This window comes from Centropristis striata, chromosome 17, assembly GCF_030273125.1.
Source record: "Centropristis striata isolate RG_2023a ecotype Rhode Island chromosome 17, C.striata_1.0, whole genome shotgun sequence".
Taxonomy (NCBI): domain Eukaryota; kingdom Metazoa; phylum Chordata; class Actinopteri; order Perciformes; family Serranidae; genus Centropristis; species Centropristis striata.
The window spans coordinates 22,498,306-22,524,013 of record NC_081533.1 but is presented as its reverse complement, the minus strand read 5'-3'; the positions used below and the strand labels follow the sequence as shown (position 1 = coordinate 22,524,013).

The 25,708-nt window shown below is 39.8% G+C and overlaps 1 protein-coding gene across 1 annotated transcript in view; it reads left to right on the top strand.

Moving 5' to 3' along the window:
- Positions 1-25,708, top strand: part of LOC131990075 (pyruvate carboxylase, mitochondrial-like) — a 314,152-nt gene that overhangs the window by 139,032 nt on the left and 149,412 nt on the right. The window contains exon 12 of the mRNA XM_059355468.1: positions 8,933-9,115. Within this exon, the coding sequence (XP_059211451.1) occupies positions 8,933-9,115 (183 nt within the window). The remainder of the gene's footprint in view (positions 1-8,932; positions 9,116-25,708) is intronic.

The following is a 25,708-nucleotide window of genomic DNA, read 5'->3' as shown; positions in this document are numbered from 1 at the left end:
ACTCTTACTGGAAACTAAGGGTGTTTTTACACCTGTGCTTGTTGTCCAGCTAAATAGGATTCTGGTTCATTTCAGACAGGAAATGAAACACTATCCTTGGTGTAATTCATTTGGACAGTAAAGTGGGTGCAGACCAAAACAATTGCACCAAGACCCTTCAAGGAGATGGTCTTGGTCAATCCCAAACAGACTAAAGGGCGCCACAGGAACGACTTCTTTAACCCGGAAGTAAGTTAGCATTAGAGCGCCTTTGGGGCTATCTTCTACCTATCTTAAACTCAATGAGGATTTTGAATGGGTTCTTAGTTAGATGACTGAAATAAGGTCTGACATAAAATATGTTAGTAAATACCCCCACTTTTTAATTTTTTTTTTCCTTTAAAAAGGCGGTTGCTAACAAGTGGCTAAATGAGACTACAGTGGTTGTTGGGGACATTAAACGTCATCACGTCGGACACGTACAGGAACTCTCTCATAAGTCCTCCTTACAGTCTCTAGTCGTGTTTTTCAGTGCTCTTGCAAACTCTTGTATATTGTAAATTATATTAATATACATTTTATTAGGCTACGGATTTGCTAGCTGTTCAAAAACACTTGTTAGCTTGTCTGAGACAGTCTGAAGCATAACTGCTGTGACGTAGAAGTCATGTGATTGTGGAGTAGTTCCCTATAGCATAATGTTAGCTTTTTACTTTTGTCAGCTGCATTAACACTTCAAACATCATAAAAGTGGTGTATATTTGTGAATTATATCCTGCTGAACAAAATGTGTAAGCATCAGAAACGTGTGTTTTCCTCAGAGCTTATTTTCTGCCATGATCCCAAATTCAAATGCAAAAATCTTATAGGTGAGTCCTCAATAGACCCCATGGTGATGCTAACTTCTGGATTGGCCTACAAATATGTTGTTTCATTTGCTTTCTATTGGGCTGTTAATTTGTGGTGGGAACACCCAACTACTAGGTGTATGCAAGTTTGAGCTGTACTACTCATGTAAGGGTGCTTTGCATTCTGGGATGCAGCAGAGTACAAAAACTGTCACAGCTTGTGTAGTTGTAGTAGCAGCAGCACCTAATCAAAGGATTGCTTTACAATTTTTCTGACAGAAATATGCATTCGTCCACAACACAGGACCTCCTTTCTGGTTTTACTTCTTACTTCTTACTGGTCTCTCCTGCCTCAGACACATGTGACCAATTAGCAGAGTGAGTCTTCTCATGTGTTTTAGTAGTGGTGCATTTTGGTTTGCTTATAAATTTTTCTCTGTAAAAAGAAACCAAACCAAGGGGAAATGCTCCAAGTTAGGAGAGCTCATCAACTGATTTGGACCAGAGCAAACAAATGGTGTGAGAACACCATAATTCTGCTCTGTGAGGGTGAAAAACAACAGCATAAAGTTTGCATGATGTCAGTTGTGAAGCATCAGGTTTTGGTTGCCAACAATTACCAGCAAACAAACTTTATTCTTTCCGTCCTCACTTCTGTCCTCCCCGTCTCACCTCTCCTCTCACCTCCCTGCCTTGACTCATCCACACAGCTCGACTTCAAACATTAACATGGCACTTATATTCTCTTCTCTCCTCATCTCTCTGTGTTATTCTGTCTCTTTCCCTTTATTACTCTCTTTACCTCTCCGTGCCTCTGCGTCTCTGTCTGCTCCTCTGCCTCTCTAATTGGTACGCTATCAGTTGGAGCTCAGATATTGCTGTCACTTTCTGTCTCTGTGCTTCACACAGGCAGTGCATGTTGTCTCGCTGTTTTTCCTCCATACATTAGCTTCAAGTGTATGTGTGCTTTTTCTCCCAACTCAACATAAACAAAACCTGACAACTGAAAAAGAAAATTAAACGAGATAGCTGCAGGACAGAGTTGGGGGAAACTCAGCGAGAAGGTGAAAGGTTAGGCACAGGAAGAGGAAGATAAATGAGGCTTGGTGGAGAAGTCTGTGAATTGGGCATACGGACAGAGCAAAGTGGATAGGAAAAATGATCTTAATGGTAAATGACTCGGAGAGCGTCTCGGAGAGTTTTCAGTGTTATTACAAAAGCAAGCTTACTGTGAAATCTGGTCTTGGGTCCACTTAGGGAGCCGAGGATTTGGGCCATTACTATGTTACAGCTCTTTAATGGGTTTAGAAAGTAACAAGGATCTTGTTCAGTCACCACCTTAGTCCCATAATCAAGGTTATTTTACCTCTCCATTTCTCCAAGTTATTATTTTTTAATAAGTAAGCAAGCAGCACTGTACTGAAACATTTAAACACATTTATTTCTACAACATATTGCTTTTGAGTTTGGGGAAGCAGTGAGTCATTTTTCATCTAAACATTCAGCGATTGGTCCAGTACAAATCTGACCGGGCTGAATCGATTTACAATTGGATGTTTCCAGGCTTAAATTTTGCAGTAAAAACTGAGCTTGGGAGATGTATTCTGGCTCCGTGAGATAAATTGGAACAATCTCCTCACCAAAGCTGATATGATTTGTGATATGAATGTGGAGACATTCGGGCTTAAGATTCCTGACTGAACTGTCTTAAAACTGCATTCTCTCTAATGGCCAATAAAGGGAGACTTCACTGTATCCAAAAAGAAGTCAGATTGCATAGAAGTCTATGAGAAAATGACCCTACTTCTCATTTGATATATTTAGTAGTAATAGTAAACATTTTCCTAATGAGTTTATGTTTTCAGTGGCTAGTTTTGTCTTTTATCAATGCAGCATGATGTCCATTTTGTTAATTATGGTCCAATTTAGAGTAAAATAGATAAGCACTGATGCTCCAGGGCAAGGCTACCATGGGAATGACAAGTTGCCACCAGGGAAAGCAGTCAATCAAGATAAAGAGGTGGACAACAGCTGGATTCTTGTGATATCCTGAGATCACACAGGAATTCATCTTGTCAGGCATCAAGTAATGCTGTGTCCAGACCACCAGTGGACCAATCAGCAGCAAACAGGCAACTATATTATGTGTGGCAACACCGAGTGTCCTCGGTTCTCAGTCAGATCCACCCTCTCGTCCAAATATGGTCACTCGTGGCTCAGACGACCAAATTGGTGACAGCCAAAATGCCAAACTCAAGACTTCAAAATGGTCACCACTAACCATTGGGTGGTTACATCCACTTGTTTCATACAGTCTATGAGCATGTGTTGAGTGATAAATCAATGAATGTTGCACTGTCACAGTCAGCACTCTGGCAACATGCTAAAAATACAATTCAAGCTTTAATCATTCCATATAAACCTGTCCTGTGAACGTGTGTCATCCTTAGTAGGAATTAAAGGAACTAATAAATATTACTGAAGCAGTCTCAGGAGTTGAGCCCTTTGGGCACATACAGTAAAATTGGATTTTTGTCTTTTGGTTAAAGAGAGCTATTTTTCCTGTTCATATATAATTCACAATGGTAAGTGTTATATTTATCTCCATGACAAATAGCAGGGCACTGCGACAAATCCACTGTGACAAACGCAAACACATTTCACATTATCGCGTTATCTCACGACTGTTTAGTCAAACCACTGATAGCAACAGGCCCAAAAAGCATGGACATCAGAAAAACACAGTTTTCTCTTTCCTAAAACCAACATTTAAATGCACTTGCAGGGCACTGGCTTTTGCTTAATTTGTTTTTGGGAAACGTCCTGGTGCCTTATTTCACTTCTGAGACAACATGTCAGCATGGTCAAGTGAAAGGGTGTAACTCCACTTTTATTGCTGTTGCCGGTTTTCTTTTTGTTTTGATTTTTCCCTTTCCACCAACACTCTCAGTAAGTTTTATCGCCTCTGAAACCCATCTAGAATTTTGATGTTTTTGAAAATACAAGGGAGTCAGTGGGGGCATCGACTGGCCTATCTGAATTCCGGAACACCAAAGTGTGTTAAGTCAGCTAGTACAGAATTGAATATCTTGTGTGTGTTAACTGATAATCAGGAACCCACAGATACTTGATGAATATAGACGGCAGCAGTGTTGCGTGAGTGTGCAGGACAATAGAGCACCAAACAAGTGCATGTATGCGTCAGCGAGGCCATTTCAATGCCTTTGTACTTAAATTATTAGTATGTGTGGCTATGCAGAGAGCGTGAGAGAAAGGGAGGTAAGATGGAGAGAGACAATGACACGGAGAGAGCATGAGAGAAGAAAGTGGGGTTTCCGTGTTAGACAGCGCCCTGGGCTGAGAGAAGCTGACACCTTGACTTCAATTATTAACATGGTACTTGGCTTTTCATTCAGTTCTGCCTGTACAGTATCACTCTCTCTCTTCTCTCTATCTGGCTACAACATCTTTAGTGGCACTGCCCGGGTTTGAGTCCTTGTTGAGCGTGTGAGATAAAGGCACTTTCTCGTCTCTGTGGGGTGTTGTTGTGGAAGTATTCATCTCATAAATCTATATGCCCAGGGGCCAAAATTAATAGCATTATTATTCACAAAGGCACATGCACAGAAGCAAAGCATGAAAGTGCATTATCCCTAATTAGCACACAGTGGTCAAAAGTAAATAAGGAAATGCTTCTACACATACTGAATGAGCAAAAAGTATTTTGTTTATTGGATTTAATTGTTGGAAAGTCTCTCACACAGTATCACGTGCTATTCAGTTTAAAAAAGGCCACACAGGGCATAATGAAAGCCCTATGGAATAAAAATTCAGTGTTTTTTTATTTGTTTTTCCCTGCAATACAACCTCCATCTGAGTGGTTCCAATAACCAAGGCTCCACTGTGCCATTTTTGTGGGATCCAGTTCAACTACATATCACATATATGTTTGTGCAGTAAAGTGTAACAGCAAACATCTGTCTTGCTGCATGTTTGATTAGTCTCCTGACAAAAGCAGGGCAAGATTGTTTACAGTCAGACATTTGATTTAGAGTAATATTGGCTCATATTTAAGGGCAAAATGTTTCCTGTGTACACGTGTTGTTATTGTATGTCTGCCTGATACTGTCCAATGCATTTTAATGCACATATATTCATGCAAATGTTTTCACTATATTGCCGTTTCTTTGCCTGGATCCAGTTCACTGAGACTGCAGATGTTTTTGCTTGGAGTTTTCTCGTGAATTTACGCAAGATGCCATCGAATCAAATGTGTTTCACATAGAATTCTAGTAGGACAGTGTATTACAAACAAACGGCCACAGTGCATTCCAGTGCATTGCTTTATATCCCGTGTCTTATATACACAGCTTAATAATATATTAGGTTTTATATTAACACGCACATCACATTGGCCCACTGAGAACCCATATTCTGTTTTATCACAATCACTGATTTAATACGGTTGTGTGATCATCTGATCCAAGACTTTACACACGAGACCCTGCAGAAGCCACTAATCTTCATGACTACCCATTTTTATTTATCACGCTCTACTTGATACATTTTGTTTCATTGGCATTTTGCCTTTTAAAAGTCTTGATACTTCCAAAAATATTCTGTGTCCAGCTTGAACTTTTTAGAATAGAAAAAAACATTTTACTCGCACAGCTGAAATGCCAACTGGAAAACAACACAGAAATTGCAATCGTCACTAACCATCTGTCCTCGCCGATCAAATTACAAGCCCTCTGTATTCAGTTTAATGCAGTCACAAAAGTGGACGAGTAGCCGTGTAACGATCAGCTGTTTAAAATCTGATGCTGACACGCTTGCTTACAAATCCTGTTTTTGACTGTCCGTCTGTTTGTTGCATGTAATCACAACTGAGAGAATCTAAAAAGAATAGTCACTCTTTTGGGCATTAAAAAAACATTCAAGAGCACCAGTCAGGTCCCTTTTAGTTGATTTAGGTCTTTGCAAAATCGCCACCCTAGGTCAACACTTTGACGTGGAGAGCTCCCAGATGTGAAATCGTAGAAAAGACAGCAGGGTGGCCCTAATGATTCCAGAAACTTTACTGCAATTGCAAGACAACAACAAAGGCCAGGATGTCAGGGAACAGAATAGCTTCGAGCTACTTAATGATCCTCTGTCTTCCCCTTTTATCACTTCAAGTTGTTCTGGATAAATGTGTTAGCCAAATGCCTTAACTTGTGTGAATGTAGACTGAATTAGTAAAAGCTAAAAGCAGCTTCAGTTTCAATGTGAGCAATGTTTGGAGTTTTACCATATATACCCCCTCTGGGGATGCAGCAGTTTGATATTAAATACAGCAATGTAAAAATAAACCCTGGGCAGCCGTTGGACAGCCACTCTGTCACTTTAACACAGCAGTCACCGCTAACAGCTGCATCGCTCTTGTGTATATGCTTGGCCTGCAGTGTTAACTGGAAGCTGGGAACAATTGTAAAATATGGTTTGTGCACTGTGAGGAACGGTTTAATGAATAGAGGGGAAAAGTAAACAGAGTGTAGATTTTCCCTGGGGTATTTGCACAGAGAAGAGTTGGCAACCGCCTCAAGACAAGTGTGGAAACAAAGTGCCTCAGAGTTGGCAAAATATGGCTCAAAAGCAATGCTGGATGTGTCACGAATTCAAGTTTACAAAGCACCTCTGTTATAACTGAATTTTCAGTTTTCTTGTATCAGATTTACGAAGGGCCCTTATTTACAAAATACACAATTTTTCTGTTGAAGTTCGATGAACTGTTCATCCGTCCGTGGGAAGTCATTATTATTTTTTCCCGGTCGTTATTGCGCAGGCAGTATTTCATTATTCTGAAAGTGGTGGGAAGTGGCCTTCCTGTAGAGACTGAGGTTGCATTCAATAATGCTACAAGTCTTTTTTTAACAATCGTCCCCATCTGGAATGTAGTCATCATTATTTACTGGGAAATTATTCTGTCCTCGGAACAACTTTTGTGTAAGCACAGCTGTTGATGCTTGTTAATATTAACTGCAGTGGCACAACAGCAATCTTTTCAAATCCGAGCAGTTTTCTTTTGCAATCATGTCCTTTTGATATACCTTACCTACTCTTTGAATTAAAAACATGTTTTTTTTCTCTGTAGTGTTGTTGCAGAACATTTTTCAGAATTATTCACATGCACATCAAAAAGTGCAAGTGTTGAACATTGGGATCTATTTTAGAGACACTTGAAGTGCTGATGACCAGCCCCGAGCCTTTAAAATCAAAGGGGAGAGCTAGGCTTTATGAAAATCACAACCTGGAAATTAGGGCTTTGAGCCTTGAAACGGCATATTGCATGCAGGTGTAGAGGCAGTGTGCGTGGGCAGTAATTTCCTCTGCTTTAGCATCTCATTCATTTACAGCTTTATGGAGGCAGTCTCTTTCAACTCTGCCTCCATTTTATGTTAAAAGAGATCAAGACTCCTCCTCGATCAAGGATATTTCTACATCAACAAGTAATATTTTAAATATTAAATCAAAATAGCAAAACACATTAATGGCCAATTATAGTAGTCATTTATTATTCAGTAGTAGTATTATAGTAGTAAACATGGTTTTATAGCAACTTGGTTACTGTGAGCCATTTGATATCATCAACAGTAATATTGTAGCACATTCTGGTACCATGCTTTATGGGGGGAGTATTTTGATTATTTCAAGCCGTTAAAGATGAACGGAATTGAATTCAAGAACGAGAACAAAATAACTCAGATTATATGGTGAGTTGTAAAGAGCAAAGGGATAATGAAAACATATTGTTGGACATAAATGTTGGCAGCTCTGCATATCTACATTGTCTGAAAATATTACCAGCATATCATCAGTGTGGCACAACATTGTTATAATTATAATTTCTACTCATCTTTCTCTTCCAGCCCTCGAGGGGCCCCATATGTTGTAGTGTTGGACAGTCCTCTCTCTCCTCTTCACATCTCCTCTCCTCCCTCTCTGCTCTCTTGCCAAGTGGTTTGGAACAGGCCAGCCTTTTCGCTTCTAACTCATCTCATGCTTGTTTTCTCCCCTCTCATCTCCTTATTTTGCTCCTCTCTTATTCCTGTCTGCCATCGCGTTCCAAGTGCAGGTTAATTCCCGCTTACGTTTCAGGCTTCTAACAGATGTTTCACATTCCTGTCGACCACATTACGATCCACTAAAAGGCCATGAACAACTTCTGTGAATGGCATTGAGACATTAAACAAGTAAGGAATGAAATATATTGCATGACTGCACTCACATATTGAACTGGCAAAGAAAAGCATTTCACTCTGCGTCTTGCATAGAGGGAAAAGAAAAGGAAGTGTTTAGGCAGTTTTTAGATGTTCCACCTCTATCTTTGCCAGTTTAAAAAGTGGGTAATAGAAAAGACTGAGAAATGTGTGACAATGATCCAGAGCTGGATTCCAGCACTGACACCAGGTTGCACTGACTTTCTCTTTTGCTGTGAGATTGCTCTGCCTCTTTTTTGACCTCTGAATTGACGGGTGCATGCACTGGACAGTTGGTCTCACACCCTCCAGTAAGCTCAGGAACTATAACTATACTGATAATGCATTGTCAGTACTGTGAATACAGCTAATTACTGAGGAAAAGCAGTTTCACATAATGGACGCAAATATTAGCATTTCCTCCAAAAAGTATCTGAAAAATGTACAAATAAATAAATAAAATAAGGAAACTGAAATTGCTGTGCCATGTAGTGTGAGATAATAATGTTCCTAATGAAAACACTAAATCTTAAATTGACAAATTGTAAAAGTGTATTTTCTTGCCAGCTGCAGCAGAATCCACCTTAATGAAATCCACAGGAACACTGTAGGCTTTCTTGATATATTTTTACACTGTTCTGCCTCCAAATTGTATTCACTCAGTGTTCAACAATTATTCATTGCAATTTGCAGACTTTCTCTTTAGACTTTTAAGTAAGAGAAAAAGTTATTTGAATATCTATTTGATTTAGCAGTTCATCCGTTATCCTATTTTTAGATTCCTAATACAGTAATTAATAACCTGGATAAATGTTACTGTCATAATGTAAAGCCATTCACTCTGCTCCTCTGTTTTCTCCTTGACAGGTTTTCCGAAGCGGTGAAGGCATGGGCATCCGTCTGGACAGTGCCTCGGCCTTCCAGGGTGCTGTGATCTCGCCCCATTATGACTCGCTGCTCGTTAAAGTCATCGCCAGTGGGAAGGACCTCCAGACTGCAGCTTCCAAGATGAGCCGAGCCCTGGCCGAGTTCAGAGTGCGAGGGGTCAAGGTAGGACATTCAATCCTGTGCCTGACGTTGCTGGAACTTTGTGTGCAGCTTTTCCCTGCTTTCCTTTGCATTTTAAAGTCCTCATTTTGTTCTGTGCGGTGAGAAAATGATGACCTCTCGAACTGATGGAAAACTCTGTGCATAATGACACATGCTTTGTCGTCAAGCAGGTAAATTGGCAGTTGTCACAGACCCAGAATGTTTGACACGAGGAGAGACACTTTTGCAGTAGAGATATTAATGTGATGGTTTCTCTGTATTGGTCTGCTGTGAATGGATTCACAAGAGCCCATCTCAAACTATTCAAGCCAGTCTAGCCTGGTTAATGGTGTGCGCCAGTGAAAACTGAACGAGTGAGAGTGGGGCAGCTTTCAAAGGTCTCCATGATCTGAATTAGCTGGAGTACAACAAGTTACTGTGAAGTGGTGCTCTTACGTTCTTGGATTCTTCTTACATCTCTGTGAGTTGATTGCATGCTCTGTGTATTCGTTATTTTCTGTTTTTTTGACTGAAAACATACTCTATCTGGGTCTGAAACTGCTGGATTCATCCCTGCAAAAACACAAAGGCCTCTAGTTTGAGCAGACAGCAGCAGCACCAGCAAAGAACAATGTTAACGGACTGATGAAGTGGTCGTTATTGAAAATAATGAGCTGCATGGGTTGTCTATGTACCAGTCATATAAGCTAATGATGTCATGAACCACATCCGTGTCTCCTAATCCCGGTAATATTGTATAATTTTACAGGAAAATCTGCCTGAGGTCAGCACTTTAAGTTTTAAAACGTCTTGTAAACATAATGACGAAGCACATGACGTTGATTCAGCCGTGTTATTTTTTATCTCTGTCAGCCTGTTAAAAGCTACAGTGTTAAAAGCTAAATCTTTGCCACCCCACTGTGACAGATTACACTTTATTAAGCCAGTTAATTGTTGAGTTACACGGGAATGAAGCACAGTATATGTCTCTGTTGGATTTATTAACACAAGAATTTTATACATTTTGTCTTTCTAATTTTCACCATGTAGCTCAAAATGAATTTAATTTGCTCTCTACTCTGACATGTGGCTTTTTTCAGCCCAGCACCTTAAAGTGGAAGGTGTAGTAGCTAAACATGAAGCTACAGCTGGAAACAGTACAGTGTAGCCAAGGATTTAGACCTTTTTGTCGTAGACTATAAAACCATGAGCAACATTCATGAAGATGGTAGAAAATGAAACATTTCAATTCAAGGTTTTCAAGCATAGTCTGTGATCAAGGTGAACACGTCAAGCAGTTGAGTGTTGCTCCAGAAAAGCTGTTAAAGTGAAAAGGCATATCATTATTAGAAATCCAACATTTTCTTAGCAGCTAAGTGAAAAGACACATTCCAGTCATTAAGCCTCAGTGGAGTCTAATTCAACACTGAAATGCCATTGATGACTTTTTTTAAAAGGTTTTCCTTGTAAATCAGTTTGCAGAGTGTCACAAAATGAGCACTGGTGCTTATTTTGTGCAAAACCACAATTAGAAAAGAAAATCACTTCATGTCCCACTGTTGTCGTGCAACAATTAGAGTATAAATGAACTGAGAATGAATGTCGGCAATGGTTATAGTCAATTTAATTTGGAGCTGTGACATCACACCTATAGATCAGTAACCAGGGCCAGTTAAGGAGTGAGTGGGTGTATCTGGGGCTCAGCCTTAAAACACCTTAAATCTTATCATCATTATTCTCCATATTATTATTATTATCGCAATCAATCCTCTAAAACATACTCTTAGGGGGCGGCTGTGGCTCAGTTGGTAGAGCGGGTTGCCTGCCGATCGGAGGGTTGGTGGTTCAATCCCTGACCATGGCAGCCTACATGTCGAAGTATCCTTGAGCAAGATACTGAACCGCAAATTGCTCCTGATGCTGCGTTCATCAGTGTGTGAATGAATTCCCAATGGTGGCAGGTGGCACAGTTTAGGGTAGCCTCTGCCACCAGTATGAATGTGTGTGTGAAAGGGTGAATATATATATATATATATATAATATATAGGCTGTAAAATCGCTTAGGTCCATCAATCAGTTACCATTTTAATTTGTCGGCATTTGCTTTGTTTCCTTTCTGTAGTGAGAAAGGAAACAGTTTCATGAAAATAAAGTTATTATGGTGGAAGAGAAAATTCTATCAGCTCAGCTCAGTAATTCCTCAGTCTGTTTTGAATTAGTCATGATTAGGTGAAATTACAAGTGAAATTTGTCTTCTCAACTCTTAATTTCTCATTTAATGTAGAATGCACTTTGCAAACTATCAACACAGACTTAATAGAGATTAATTTCCCCTTCTGACAGAGTGAGAGCGTGTTTGATCTCAGCTGGGACTTGATGAGCTCGTGGGCCCTGTCCTTTGTCCTTGCTGCTGTGGATTACATAAACACGTGCTTTAAAGTAAACTCACAGCACCTTTCCTGCAGTGGCTGCATTAGAATCAGTCTGTACTTTCTATTCTGCAACAGCACACAAAAGCTTTGCACGGCATGGACACCAGCAGAGAACACTGATGCAAGACAGTGTCTGGACTTAAAGGTGCTTCTCTTAAGGCTGCTGCTTACAGACTGAAACCATGGCAACTCTTTCCAAAGATTACTTTTTTATTCTGACACCATTAAAGTCTGCCAGTTGTTTAGTACAGCCTTCTTGGGTTTAATGCCCCAGAGTTAAGAAATCCCAAGTACTTGTCCTTGCCAACAAATTGTCTCATAGACAATGACATTCTGATCAAAGTATGCACAGTTTCTCTTTCCCTCTTTCCCTTTTTTTTTAAATTTTTTACATAGACTCAATTATGACACAGTTGATAACTCCAGTGTTTTTAAGTTGAAGTTGTTATTGTCCTTGTCAGGAATATTTGAGCCCCGTTCTTACTCGATGAGCAAATCACCATCTGACACGCATCCTCAGCTGGTAAACAAACTTTTTATCCTCCCACCATCCTTGTCGTTTCCTGTTTTTATAATGCCCCATGAAATCATCCATTGTCAGTTCAGAAAAAAAACACCCCACACATTTAGAGATCAGGTTTTCTATCTCACCAGGTAGTTTACTGCACCCACCTGGCCTCACAAGTTTAAATCATCACCGGGCAGGTTTATGTAGTGAAAAGCAGATGGGCTTTGGCTCCTGAGAACTTGGGTTATGTACTATAGAAAATAATAATACTTTCTCCACTTCTGGAGATATTTTTTTTTTGATCGTTTAGGATTTGTGGTCAGTTTGGCATGGGGCTCTTTCGTTGTTCAGTGAATCACTCTTCAGTTCCCCAGACTGATATCTATCCTAGATCCTGATTTATTTCATTAAGCTGATATCTTAAAGCAGCATACACAGTTGGTTAAGTTAAGTCTTGGGGACATCTACATGCCATGTCTCTGCCACATGAGTACACTGTAAAAGGTCCAAAAGTGACCAATGAAAATGTCAAGAACAAGAACTGTAATTGAGCGTTTCCTTGGTTGTTTGTGTGCTTGTGAGCAGTGGCCTTGGAGAGTGGCTTCTTATTGGTGACATTCCAACACAACAATGGCAACAGAGTGTTGGAAACAAATCCAAGGCCTATTAATGCTTTGGTCTGCTCACAGAGATATGACACTAAGTCCTGGCATCCTCATAACTCCAGGTTGTTTTTTTTCTCCCACTGGAGAAAATGTAGCTATAGAAAATCTGAGACTACACTTTGCTTTTCATGTTGCTCTTTGGGATTGGTGGCTCCTATCGTCATGATATTTCCTTAGAACATTCAATATGGTATAACCTTTAAATTCCATTGAAAACTAGAAACCAACAACCAAAGTTTAAGTCACTTGGTTGACACTTAACAACATGCTGCTCTCCTCTGTTGTGTGGAATTATGTTTGGCATTTTAGAAAGCTTTGTTTATCTTCTGCTTCTGTATATGTGTGCATGTGTGTGCGTGTCTATCTGCTTTTCTTTTTGTTCATGTGTGCACATTTGTGAGAGTCTGTTTGCGCAAAAGGATGAGCCATGTGTTTAGCAGTAAAATGTCACGCATCCGCCAGCAAAAAGAGAGAGAGTGGGAGAGTGATGGACAGGGAAGCGACAGCACATGTGGCAGCAGGGTAAATATAGATGGATAGAGGAGCGGGGGGAAAACAGCAAAAGGGCAATCAAGATGGAGAGAGTGTAACAAAAAACGACAAGGAGGCCGGCCCGGCCCGTAGAGGCCAATACACCTGTGTGTGTGTGTGTGTGTGTGTGTGTGTGTGTGTGTGTGTGTGTGTGTGTGTGTGTGTGTGTGTGTGTGTGTGTGTGTGTGTGTGTGTGTGTGTGTGTGTGTGTGTGTGTGTGTGTGTGTGTGTGTGTGTGTGTGTGTGTGTGTGTGTGTGTGTGTGTGTGTGTGTGTGTGTGTGTGTGTGTCTGCAATGCATATGGTTGGTTAAATTAAGCTAATATCTGTGCGTTTGCATCAGTATTCTCTATAGATCTCTTTTTTTTAATTGAAAAAATACAAGAGCAAAAGTTTAACAAATGGATTAAACTTTGTTTGTTTGTCTGCTGCAACCATTAGCTTGCTCTGCTACCTTTACTGATACATTAGTAAGTAAAGGCTTAGTCTTTTAACACAATATCATCCAATTATTATGTGCATGTTTTTTTTGTTCAGCCTGTTTGTCAGCAGAATTACGAGCTACTACAGGCCAGATTTTCATGAAACTGGGTGGGAAGCTGTAGTCTGGGCAAAGAAACAACCCATTTTGGAGCAGATCCTAATCACTGGGCAGATGCATTAATTATTTTTTTACCTTTGTCATTTGGCCTTGGTGAAAGGCTGCCTTTCTAGTTTTAAAATGAGTCAGCTGGACACATTAAAAAGTCAGCCAGAGACATGTCATTTTCAACCAACTCATGGAGCTAGCATCCGCTTAATTAACTGGCTAGCCGGGACTGATCAAATCTGCCAGTGACAACTGTCATTTCAACAAAATCCACAGTTGGAATTCTACTTTTGTCTACACTGGTCTCAAATCAAGGACTTTCAAACAAAATGTAAACAGTTTTTTATTTAAATCTACCCCAAGGGGAAAGGGACCAGATCTTAACTCAGCACAGGTTGACCTTTGTCTTCTCTCTGAATTATACACACACTAAATTAATAAAGTGCTTCATGTCAATGCAAGTATATGGGAGCATCTGTCCTGTGCAGATTGCTCATCACGCAGGTTGATGGTTTGTCATGTGAAACCAACTAATGACTGAATAACTAATGAGCTCAGGAGCAGACACATAACTCCCCTGCTGCAGAACATCAGATGGTTCGTGTGTGTGTGTGTCTGTGTGTGTGTGTCAGTGAGAAAGAGAGAGAAAGAGGATGGACGATGCTTCACAGAAACATGGCAAAAGAGAAACACCCTGAAAGAGACATGGTGGCAGGTTGGACTTTCTCCTTATGGCTCTAACAGACTCCCCAGTTTGGTAAACTTCAACAAACTTGACATATTTGGGTGTGTGTGTTTATGTTTGCAAGTGTGTGTATGTGAGACTCCTCAGTTTGTTTCTTTAGAAGTCCTTTTTGCGACACCGGGGGCTTTGCTTTAGGCAGTGTGGTTTCATCACTGTTTATCTTTACACCTCATCTGTAACAGTGAGAGTATGATGTGACCTGAGGTTGTTGGACCCACCTCTGTGCGTGCGTGCGTGCGTGTGTGTGTGTGTGTGTGTGTGTGTGTGTGCGCGTGTGCGTGCGTATGTGTGATGGCGGTCGGTGATGATTCCCATCTCGAGAGGCTCTTTGAAGAGTCTGTAATGTTTTGCTTCCTGATAGCCTGGCAGATCACAGGCTAGTTTCCATCTGAAGATAGCCACATACTTGTCCTTCTGTCGCCTCTTTTCATTTTAATTAAAAATCTCCCTTTTTTGTTTATTTCACACTTCTACATAATTATTAAAGGGTCACATGGATTTTTCTTCATCTTCTGGACCAGGTCACAGTGTTTTTGACCAGAAATGAGTTATTTTAATTGAGGAAACTGTTCTTATTGCTAGACAGATAACATCTGCATTTCAAAAATCAAATCTCTTTTCCTTGACTCGTTGATCACCTCCTGTAGTTGCTTCAAGGTTTCCATTGATGTCGGTCCACTTGATGATCTCAAAGTCCTGGACAAATGGGAGAAATTCTGGTCCAATATTATCTGTTTATTCAGCTTAAGAAAAATGTATAGGATATTTATACTGTATCAAAAATGACATCACATCATCAATGCTTTGTTTATAATGTATTCTATTAGTAAACTATTTGTAAACTAGTATGCATATATGCTGTTACATCCCAAATAAAGTTTTATACAGTGTTGACTAGACAAAAAAAGTAAAATCTACAAAGCATGGAAAAGATATGTGATCTGTAGTGCAAATCTGGTTTGGTAGTTTGCTGTTTCGGTTCATAATGAAACTGGCGGGCAGCTATCTGGCTCATAATGGCTCATCGTGCTGCTGCTGACTTGAAATCAAATTATTTCCATTCACAAAAAAGGTCTATATAACCTTTCCTCAAATAAAATTAAGTAGAATAAAAACAATTTGAAAACAAATGAAAAGATAACCATAACCTATTGCTGGCTCGTGTCATTTTACTTGCTAAGCTTGTACGGAGCAGTGAAGCATGCAGCTTAGAGGGAATTATTTTCACTGGACATTATAATCTACGAGATTTAAATATGTTGGACTCCAACAGAAACCTTGTTTCTCTCTCTCTCTCTCTCTCTCTTATTGTTTGCGCCTCTGCACCTTTATTTCTCTGCTTTGATTATTTTCACGATTCAGATTAGTTTTCAGAAATGTTTTACTTACTATTGCATTATGTACATACAGTTGAAACTGGTCATAGAAAAAAAGACAGTGTGCGGCATTACCTTGCAGATAAAGGGCTGTGACTGCTCCGTGCAGTTATCAGTGGAGCTGGTCATTCATTATGGGGAAAAAATGATACAAATAAATCAATTCTCATATCTTTTCAATACCGTGACATCCAGCAAATTCAGTTTTCCTTCATTTTGTGGCAGTGAAGATAGTGTAGTATTGACAGCTATATTTGGCCTATCAGGGCAGCAGTAATCCATCCTCGGCTTGAGGATGTGCTGCCACTTTCTGTTTGTCTGTCTCCAGTGTGTCTGTGTGTTTGTTTACATGTGTCAAGTTCTGGCCAGACTTTAAATTTTCCAGTACCTGTACAGCCATGTCTAACTCTTTTTCAGTTCTGTATCTACTTGCACACTAAACAACCCCCCTACTCTATTTTTGTATTTTCTGTCATGCTCTTCCACCTCCTCACCTGTTTGACTGCCGTCTCCCTTCATGAGCCAAGTTGTTTTCTAGTTCTCTCATGTCTATCTCTTGTTTTCAGATCCCTGAGCCTGAGTTAACGGTTCATTGAGTTGGTTACATATTTTTTTTATCTTGATATTTATTTTGTTTTTTCAGGAATTTCAGCTCTTTTTAAAGCTGAGACTGTAGTGGGCTCAGTTTTAAAACAACAGCTTACAGACTAGGATCATAAGTGTTGTTATGCCTTTTAAACCTGACATGGCTATATTAAAAGGGGTTCCTTGACCTCTGAACCAAGATATCTGAAAGAAATTGGGCTCTATGGGCACCCACAAGTCTCCTCTTTACAGACAAGCCCACTTTCTGCTAATCTCATTCAGTGTGAAGCAAAAAACAAACATACATTTATGCATACTGGGGTCCTAATAGTCATTCAATTTTAGTGCAAGCATTTTTTTAAACTTGCATTTAGTATTCAAAGTTTTATTTTGAATCTGTAAAAAGGAAAAATGATCATACAAACAAGTGCAAACTCATTGAATCTCACATATATATATATATATATATATATATATATATACTTACTAATGACCTGCTATCTCCCCCTAAAATTCCTTTCCCCGAACCCCAAATTCTCTTAAAGGCGAAACGGATTGTTAAGGAGTTAATAAATTGTGATAAATAGTCTTAACAATAACTTCATTGCTGAATCCAAGCACCGAACACTGCTGAAATTTGCATCCAAATTAAACTCAAATGTAAATGACCAAGATTTTTACAAGCACGGATAAATCAGCGGCTTGTACGTACATCATAAATCACAGCTTTTCTCCTTTTTCCCCCTCTTATTTTCTTCTAATAACCACAAGAGAAGCATTGAAAATGTGTGAATGAGTTGAGCAGAAAGCCATTGCATTACAAATGGCTTATCAAGGTCTTTATAAGCAACATGCATTCTCCTGAATAGTCTGTGTTTTGCAGAGCGCTTAATCATTTCAAGCTGGACTATAGTGCAGTAATATCTTGAAGAAAGTGAATGCATAAAGCACCTGTGAAAGCTAGTTAATTCATTCTTTTACGGTTTTCACCAGGCTGGTAATCTAGACAATCTTCTTTTTTTCTTTTGGTTTTCTTCTCATTGCGTTCCAGCCTCTAGCTTCACCAGACGCTAGTCACAGTCATACCAGTTTTAACCTGTAGTAACAGGATGAATCCTCCTGCCTTCTGATCTGGAGTTAGCCTCTTGTGACCTTTGCATCAGGTTCCAAGGCAGGAGTAGGCAGAGGCACTGATCCAGGATCATTCACTCAGCATTTACAAAGAGAAGGGGAGAGACAGGAAATCCATCTCATCTCTGACTTATCAGTGGGAGGAATAAAAGGTTTAGACACACTCTGACAACACACACTAAACATACACTCTTTCAGTCTCGCACACACACTCTTTTGCACAAGATGACGCACTAATGTGTGTCTCCAGGGGCCTGGGTTATCTGTCTATCTCTTCCTCATTTCACACCTCTAAACAACCACTTGCACGGCACTTAATCACACCAACAGTCTTGTAATTATCTCTGTGTGTGTAAAGTGATTGCATGCGTGTTTGTGTGTATACTCAAGTACAAGTCCTGGAAAAGCTTTATTTCAGGAAATTGAATAAAATATCAAGAACATGCTAATCTAATTTGCAAGCGTGAATGAATAAGAGTTGTGTGTTTTTGGTGATTTGGAGGGATGGAGGGAGGAGTGGAAGGAGATGCAATGGTGATACAAGGCTAATAGAAGAGACGACAAAAAAAAACAATGTGTGAAGAAAACTGAGATGGAAAAGGACATGAGAAAATAGTAGCTGGGCAGAAAAAAAGTTGACACTGATGTAAACTAAAAAGAACAGGAAGAAAAACTGAAAAATGACAGGCTGACTTGTTTACCACTTGTTTAGCGGTGTGAGCAGAGAGACTCCTACAAAGTCTGACGAGACCAACAAAGTCTGATGTAAATTGCTTAAATTTTAAGGCCTTAAAGGCATTAAAATTTCAGATACACTTAGGAAAAGGCTCAGCTTTTTATCCAGCACTGACAGGTTTATGTACTGCATGAATACTCAACACAGAACAGATGCACTGTAGTACCAAATGCGAAAAAAGTATCTTTCATTATCAATTTTAATAAGTAGTTTCCTGTCCCTTAACAGGATGTTTTTCTTTTGCTCCCCGTTTGCAACTTCACTTAGATAAAGAGCCTGTGTCTTTTATGTGTGTTGAAAGGTGTCCTCATTGTTAGTCATGTCTGTACACAGACAGACACCTTTACAATGTAGTACAATGTGTAAGCAAATCCTTGCATTAATATCAAACTACAGCATCAAAAACATAGAAATAAAGGATAATGATCAATAGAATTTTTCCATTCTAAATAGAAAACAACTGTTATAAGATGTATTTGTGGAAACGGTTTCTGACCTTGAAGCCTGTGAGTGAGTGTTTCCCATTTCATCAGCTGACTGACATCTGAGAGTCGGCTTGCTCAGAGACGCATCAGCTGCCACGGTGCGCTATTGATTGGAGCACTTCATAGCTCTGTAGCCTACACACGGTGATACAAGACGCCCCCACCCACCTCCATTTTCATTAAGACCTAGTGTGTTGGTAAGTTTGCATTTCACTGGGAACATTTAAGTTGAACAAAAGTCAGACTGTCCTCCAGGAGTAGGTAAAGTAAACTATGTGATTGAAACATTGTTTAAACTGTCTTTTATAACGCCTTACCAAGACGTTTTTTGCCCCAAAACCTAGGTCAAAGGTATTGTCGCCTAAATTCACAGAAATTGCAGCCTTTTTCACAACTATGTGTATGTATAATGAAGTGTGTGCTGTTTTATTTTAGAACTCTACGCCCTGTACTGCGAGCTGTGAAACACTCTTATGGCTGACAAACGACCTATTCTCTCGTTTATGTCGGAGATCTTGTTAATATGTCCATATGCAAAGAGTGCTTCTATGGTAGAAAATTGAAGCTTGGGGATAAATATACTGCTTTCTTTGTGGAAATTATTTTTAATTGTGGTCAACTGTCTTTAAGGAATACTTAACCTCAGAAATGACTATTTTTATATACATTTCTCACCCTTTGTAACTTTGAAATCTTGAAACAAACTTTGTTTTTCTCAGACACCTCCATGACGAATCTGACAGCTGAAAAGCGTAAATACAGACTGCGTTAAACAGCGAAACTATATCATAACATCCATTTTTAAACTCCTATAAATTTCCTCTTGTCTCATCCATCCAGTCATGTGCTCAGTACTTCCCAAACACATGCACTTATGGTATAACTTTCTATTCAAAACACTTCCACTTTTTCTGTATATAAAGAAAAGCTTGCGCTTTTGTATTTAAAATTGTAAGGTTTTAGCATGGTTATTGGCAAGTACTAAACATACGACCGGATAATTGAGAGAGAAGTTTTCTTTGAGAATTCAAGGTAACTTATAGGGGTTTGTTGAAGTGACTGATAAGTAAATGGTCATTGTGCAGGTGAAGTGTTTTTGAGATTTTACAACAACAATGAGTCATGCGATCTCAAGCAAACTGGTATTGTCAGGTGAAAAAGGGACAAAGGAGTCTAGAGGAGTTTTTGGTATGTCAGAAAGCATTGAGCTGAGTATAATACATTCAGCACAAAGCTGTTCCCTTCAACACATACATGCTTTGCACAAACAATCCCTCAGAAAACAGCTGTTTTATGGGAAAAACAATCTCCCACATGCAACTATATTCACACAAACACGACTTACCGACTAAAACTGCCACTCAAGCTTTTAGAGTCCGCTATCATGTAGCAAACATGCACACTTGTGAAAACGACATGTCAACACAAGCACAATGTCTTCGAGCCAGACACAAGACAGATGTGCTTATAGCCAGAATCACATCTCTCTGCCGTATGCACACATGTTCACACATAGCAAGTTCGAGCTGCTTGGTGTCAGCTGGGACTTTGAAGCCATAATCAGGATTAAACGGCTGGAAATATGCTGTGACGAAGCGAAGGCGGTGGATGGGGTGGGAGTTGGGGAGAGAAGGAGGAGAGGGAGGCAGCGGGGGATGGAGAAAAGAAGTAAGTTGGATGGTGCTGGAGAAGAAAATTGAACCAAAGTGAAGATAAACACAAAACAAGGGGAGGAAGAGAAGGAAACTTTCTATTCGAATAAGACTTTTCCAAATATGTCTGCAAAATAAAATGTGAATCTCATTCCAATCCTCTCAAGACCTACCAAACTGCTACCAAGTGAAAGTACTTTCTATCTGATTTGGCATTTTACTCAGCTATGTGAATACATAAAAGGTACTCATTTCCTTCTCTGGCTGCAGATAATGTGTGGTTTCCCTCTAACACATTTTCTTCATCCATGAATGCAGCTTGTCATTATTTATTAAAAAAATTCAATTTGTGCAATATTTTTTTCACTTGGCGATCGGACAAAAAAAAATCCAGCACAGGATAGTTTGTAAATGCACTTATCGACACCAAACCTCATAGATGTGGATATAAGTAATATCACTAAAAAGATGAAGAAAAATGGTTGGTTCAGTTGGGATTTTCACCGTATTCAATGAAACATATAGCTGACTTCAAAGCAGAAGATGTGATGTTTCCACAGCAGGGTCCTCTTAGCTGATTGGTTCCACTCCATTCTTTCACAGTTCCCGCTTTCTTTACATCTTTCTCTTCCGTCTCATGTTCTCCTCATCCTCACTTCTTCCCCCCCCCACCCCCTCTGCTGCTCTTTTCTTTTAATCTGTCATCTCGTCCGCTGTTACAGCACAGCCTTAGTTAAGCTGTGTGCATGTATAAAAACAAACACACACACTTTCAGTTCCCCCAGTAGCTGTGTGGACGTCTGTGTGAATATTAATTTGCAATCAGAGAGAGAGAGAGAAATGCAGAAGGTAGGAGAGGGTGCGAGGGGAAGGCAATGACCTTGCTGGTGTGAAATGTGATTAGTCGGATGAGTAATGTACTTCCCTAGGAGACGGGCTATCTGTCATGCCATCTAAGGTTTGGGTCAACTGCAGTTCACTTCCTGTCAACTCGCAGCAGTATGTGACTGCGCTTGGTTTACTTTAAGAGAATATAAAAAAATCCTCATGAACTTCTGTGTTTATCTGTAGACGATGTAGGCATGGAATTAAAAATTACCTTGGCCGTTGCTTGTAAATTACTTTCCAATATCACACCTTGAATGGCTGGGAAAGTAGTTGGGGCTGAGCAGGAATGTGAATTTGCAACAAAATTCAAAAGTGTAGGTGTAGGCAGCATGTACAAAAGGAAACCAAATTGAGCAATAAAAAGTGTGGACTGAGGATCGGAAGCAGAACAACACAAACACAGCCCGTGTCAATTAAAATACAGTCATGTGTGGAAAGAACATGCCATTTCTGTTAGAAATCCACTCATGTTGCCTTGAAGCAACATTTGATTGAACATTAACATGTTCATAAATTGAGAGTTAATGACCAGTGGACTCTGAGGAAAGACGTTGACCTCAGGCTCAGTCAGGAGAATGGTATTGTTGAAAAGGACAGAATGCATGCTAATGGTGCATTAATTAAGTTTAGCTGTCAATTTCTGCTGGGTAGAACCTCTACAGATACCTGAGGGCAGCCAGAAGCGTTGATAACCTGTTTCTAAAATCACAGCAGGACATGAAAAGTGCAAAAAAACAAAACAAGCAGAGTTAAATGTGTCTTTCAGTATGAGAAGCGGTGTTGTGCAGGTTCCTGTGCACAGTCATGCATATTGAGATTTAGCAGCAATGACGTGCATACAAATGCACACACACACACACACACACACACACACACACTTCCCCATGCACCTTGCACACAGGAGTAGGGTCCAGGGGGAAGTGGGAGTTTTTAATTAAGGGTCGGTACACACACTGATTAATTGATGTATTCTAATAAACTCTCACACGTACACACACACTGGAAGGTTTTAGGGCTTAATCATCTATTAGGCACCAGCATTAATACAATCTGCCTACAAGACAATTAGCACACACCCAAACACGCTCACTCTCGGATAAAAGGTTAAACAACAAACAAAATTACACGTTTTCACACCGTGTTGGAATAAATAGTAATATTCATATTGCTTCAGAATTGGACAATGACATCCTCATCATGGTTTCTTAGCCCACTGTGTTAATTGAAAATAAACAAATGGAGCTTATCAGCTCTAATTATTGATGCAATCATTCTCTAAGCTTTGAGTTTTCATGTTTATTCCCTCAGTGCTTTAATTAAGACTTTTTGGAGGGGAAGCCTTAAAGACTCTGCACTACGTGCTTTTTATTGAAACTTAAATTTTGAATTGCGACTCATCTTCCAGTGGCTCGTTAATCATGTAGCCCAAGGCGTGAACACAAGTTAGGCTATCTTCGCCGCAGCAGAATCACGGATATACAATTTGAACTGTGGTGGCTGTGCATCTGTCTTCAGTCCTTGTCCCAGGGGCCTGTGTGTCTCTCTCTCTCCTCAGACATTTTCAGGTCTAATTGAACAGCCATAATGGAAGACGGAACTCAAGTCCTGTCGGCCGGCTGGTCCCCTGATTATTCCAGTCACACTCCCAGAAAGAGTGAAATGCTTTCCAAACAGTTCATCTTGAGGGCAGTTTTAAATGCAGCAGTAGTTTATTGTTACGTGCTATAAAATGTGAGGACTACACCTGTGAATGCATCTGTTTTTTTTCAGTATTTTAAATATGAGTTGACACCTTGGAGGCAAATCCGATCCGGTAGAGCTGCCAATTTTGATCATTAAAAGTCGAGCAGTTTTCCTGTTTTTATGTAGCAGCGATGCTGAAGCTGGAAGTCTTTTTTTTACACTAAAAATGCCATCATATACCTCCTTATGAGATGTGCTAGTTATTTGACAGCTGGGTTTGCTTATTTCCGCTGCAACATCTGGCAACCCAGTAGCGCTGACAGTTTTAATGTTAAAGTTTTTTTCATCAGACTGAGCCTGAGGTATACCTGCTCTCACTGTGCTCTCCCTAATAAAAAATTCCATTACAAGCCGGCACTGTTTCAGCGTTGGTCTGGAAGTGTCTGTTTTCACTCGTAAGGCTAAATGATATATGATTTGCTAACTGTTCAGCACAGTTCATCAATACATCTCTAAAACCTGATTTGCCTCTCCAAACACGTCCTGTTCTCTTCCACTTTCTCTTTCTGTTGTTCTTCCTTCCACTCCTGACAGTGCAAAGTGCCACAGTACAATTACAGCGAACACGCATGCTTTTTAATTATAAGGCAGTCCTGTCTTACTCTACAATAGCACATTGATGGGAAAAGAGGAAAGTGAAGTTGAGGTGCACTTGATTGTAATTTCTGAGCCAAAGTAGTGTGTAAGGTTCTTGTTGGCTGTAAAACTAGCCTTGCCCATAACAGCCGTCCACTTTGGACATTTACAAAGGCCTTGTTGAGGCCCTACAGAGCCAGAAGGCCGGCGGAGGTGACATGTTTACAGCTCTCTTGGACAAAGCTTTTCAGAGTGGCATTTCATCACAAAGTCTAGACTGCTAGATCGATATGGAGGGAGAGAGGGAGAGAAAAAAAGCAAGACTAAAAAAGTCTAAAGCCTTGCTAGCTGCCCTCTTTCGGCTGTATTATTCAATGAGCTTCCAGGCTGAAAGTGTTGGGTAGGAAAAACAAATTGCTGATACATTTTTAAAATTTAGACCAAAATGAATGCTGAATATTTAAAAGTTTCTACAGAGAAGGTTTCAAAAGGGATTTTCCTCGTGCTAGTATGAATTTGCTCATCAAAAGTCACAGTGGTCTGTCAGCAAATGTCTCTTTTGGCAAGAACCAAAAACATCAGTCTTCTTAAAACAAAAATCAATAGTAACATCACATCTGTAATGTGTTATGAGGGGGATCATAGTGAGTTTCTGTAATGCTTCACTCATAATGCCTTCTGATGCACTATATCACATTTATTAAAAAAATCTTGAATGTGATTTATTATGATTTATAAGTTCAAATGTCTAATGATACTATTATAGAATTGACTATTATAGAATACTGTGCGTACTTACTACATGTTGACTGCCCTCATAATGCACCATAGATGTGAACTTCATAGAAGGTGTTACCAAATCAATATCTACAGTAATACATTCTACAGTATAGAGTCATATTTTCAGTTTTTTTTTTCCAATTGCCTGCTGTGCAAATGTGCAGTTTTGAGTGAAGGAAATGAGCACCAGTCTGCTTTTCACACAGCAGCCTCTTGATCAAAGAACTTATTTGCTGAAAAGTTAGCAGCTTCCTGTAGCCTCAGAGGAATATGTTAAAGGAAATGTGATACTGTAGCACAGGGTTTGGCATGGGATTATTTACAATTATGAATTTCAGGGAGTTTTACACAGTGGAAGCCTGTGGGCCACAATGAATCAGCACAAAAAGGCAAAAAGTGGAATGACTGGTCAGAAAGTCAGAGTCATTTCCCATCCTCAGTTATAAGCTGAAAACCCATTCCTTCTAGAAGTACCTCAAATCACCTTCTCTACACTGAATCATATTCTCTCTCCACGTCTTCCACCTCAGCTCACTCTAATTTGCAGCTCACTTTTTAAAAATCCTTTTTTTCTAGTAGAGTTGGCCATCTAGGAGCTGAAGCTTATTCTACCACTGCCTTCACTCTAAGTGGCTCTGGGTAAGAGCATCAGGTAAATACCTAAAATATGAAATGGGAAATGTCCCCAAAAACGGTCCGCGCTATCTTTTCCCACAGAAGCTGTCACGAAGCTGTCTGTCATAGGACTTGTATCATCCTTACGGAGATAATTGGATAAGTACTTTGCTCTCCTGTCAGCAGACTGGAAAAAATAATTTAAATGGACTGATATGATCTAATTAAATCACAGTGATTCTGGAAGCATTGCTGGACTTCAAAATGGACTGTGTGTTTTTTTGGACTAAGGAACAATATATTCAGACATGTGGCAGTTTTGGGAACAAACACACAGTGCGCCTGATATAATCACCAGGAATCAACTGTTCTGCCTGAACAGTCAAAGCTTTCTTTGTCACACACTTCAGAAAAGTGCTCATCTGTTTACAATGGGCTTCAACAAATTAAACACGACATCTCCACTCAGATAAACTGATAGAAACCACAAGATGCACACTGTTCTGAAGACAAAGAAGAAAAAGTCAACATGTAAACCAGAGTCTCGTACTGAGCGGCACAATAGTATTTTGGACATG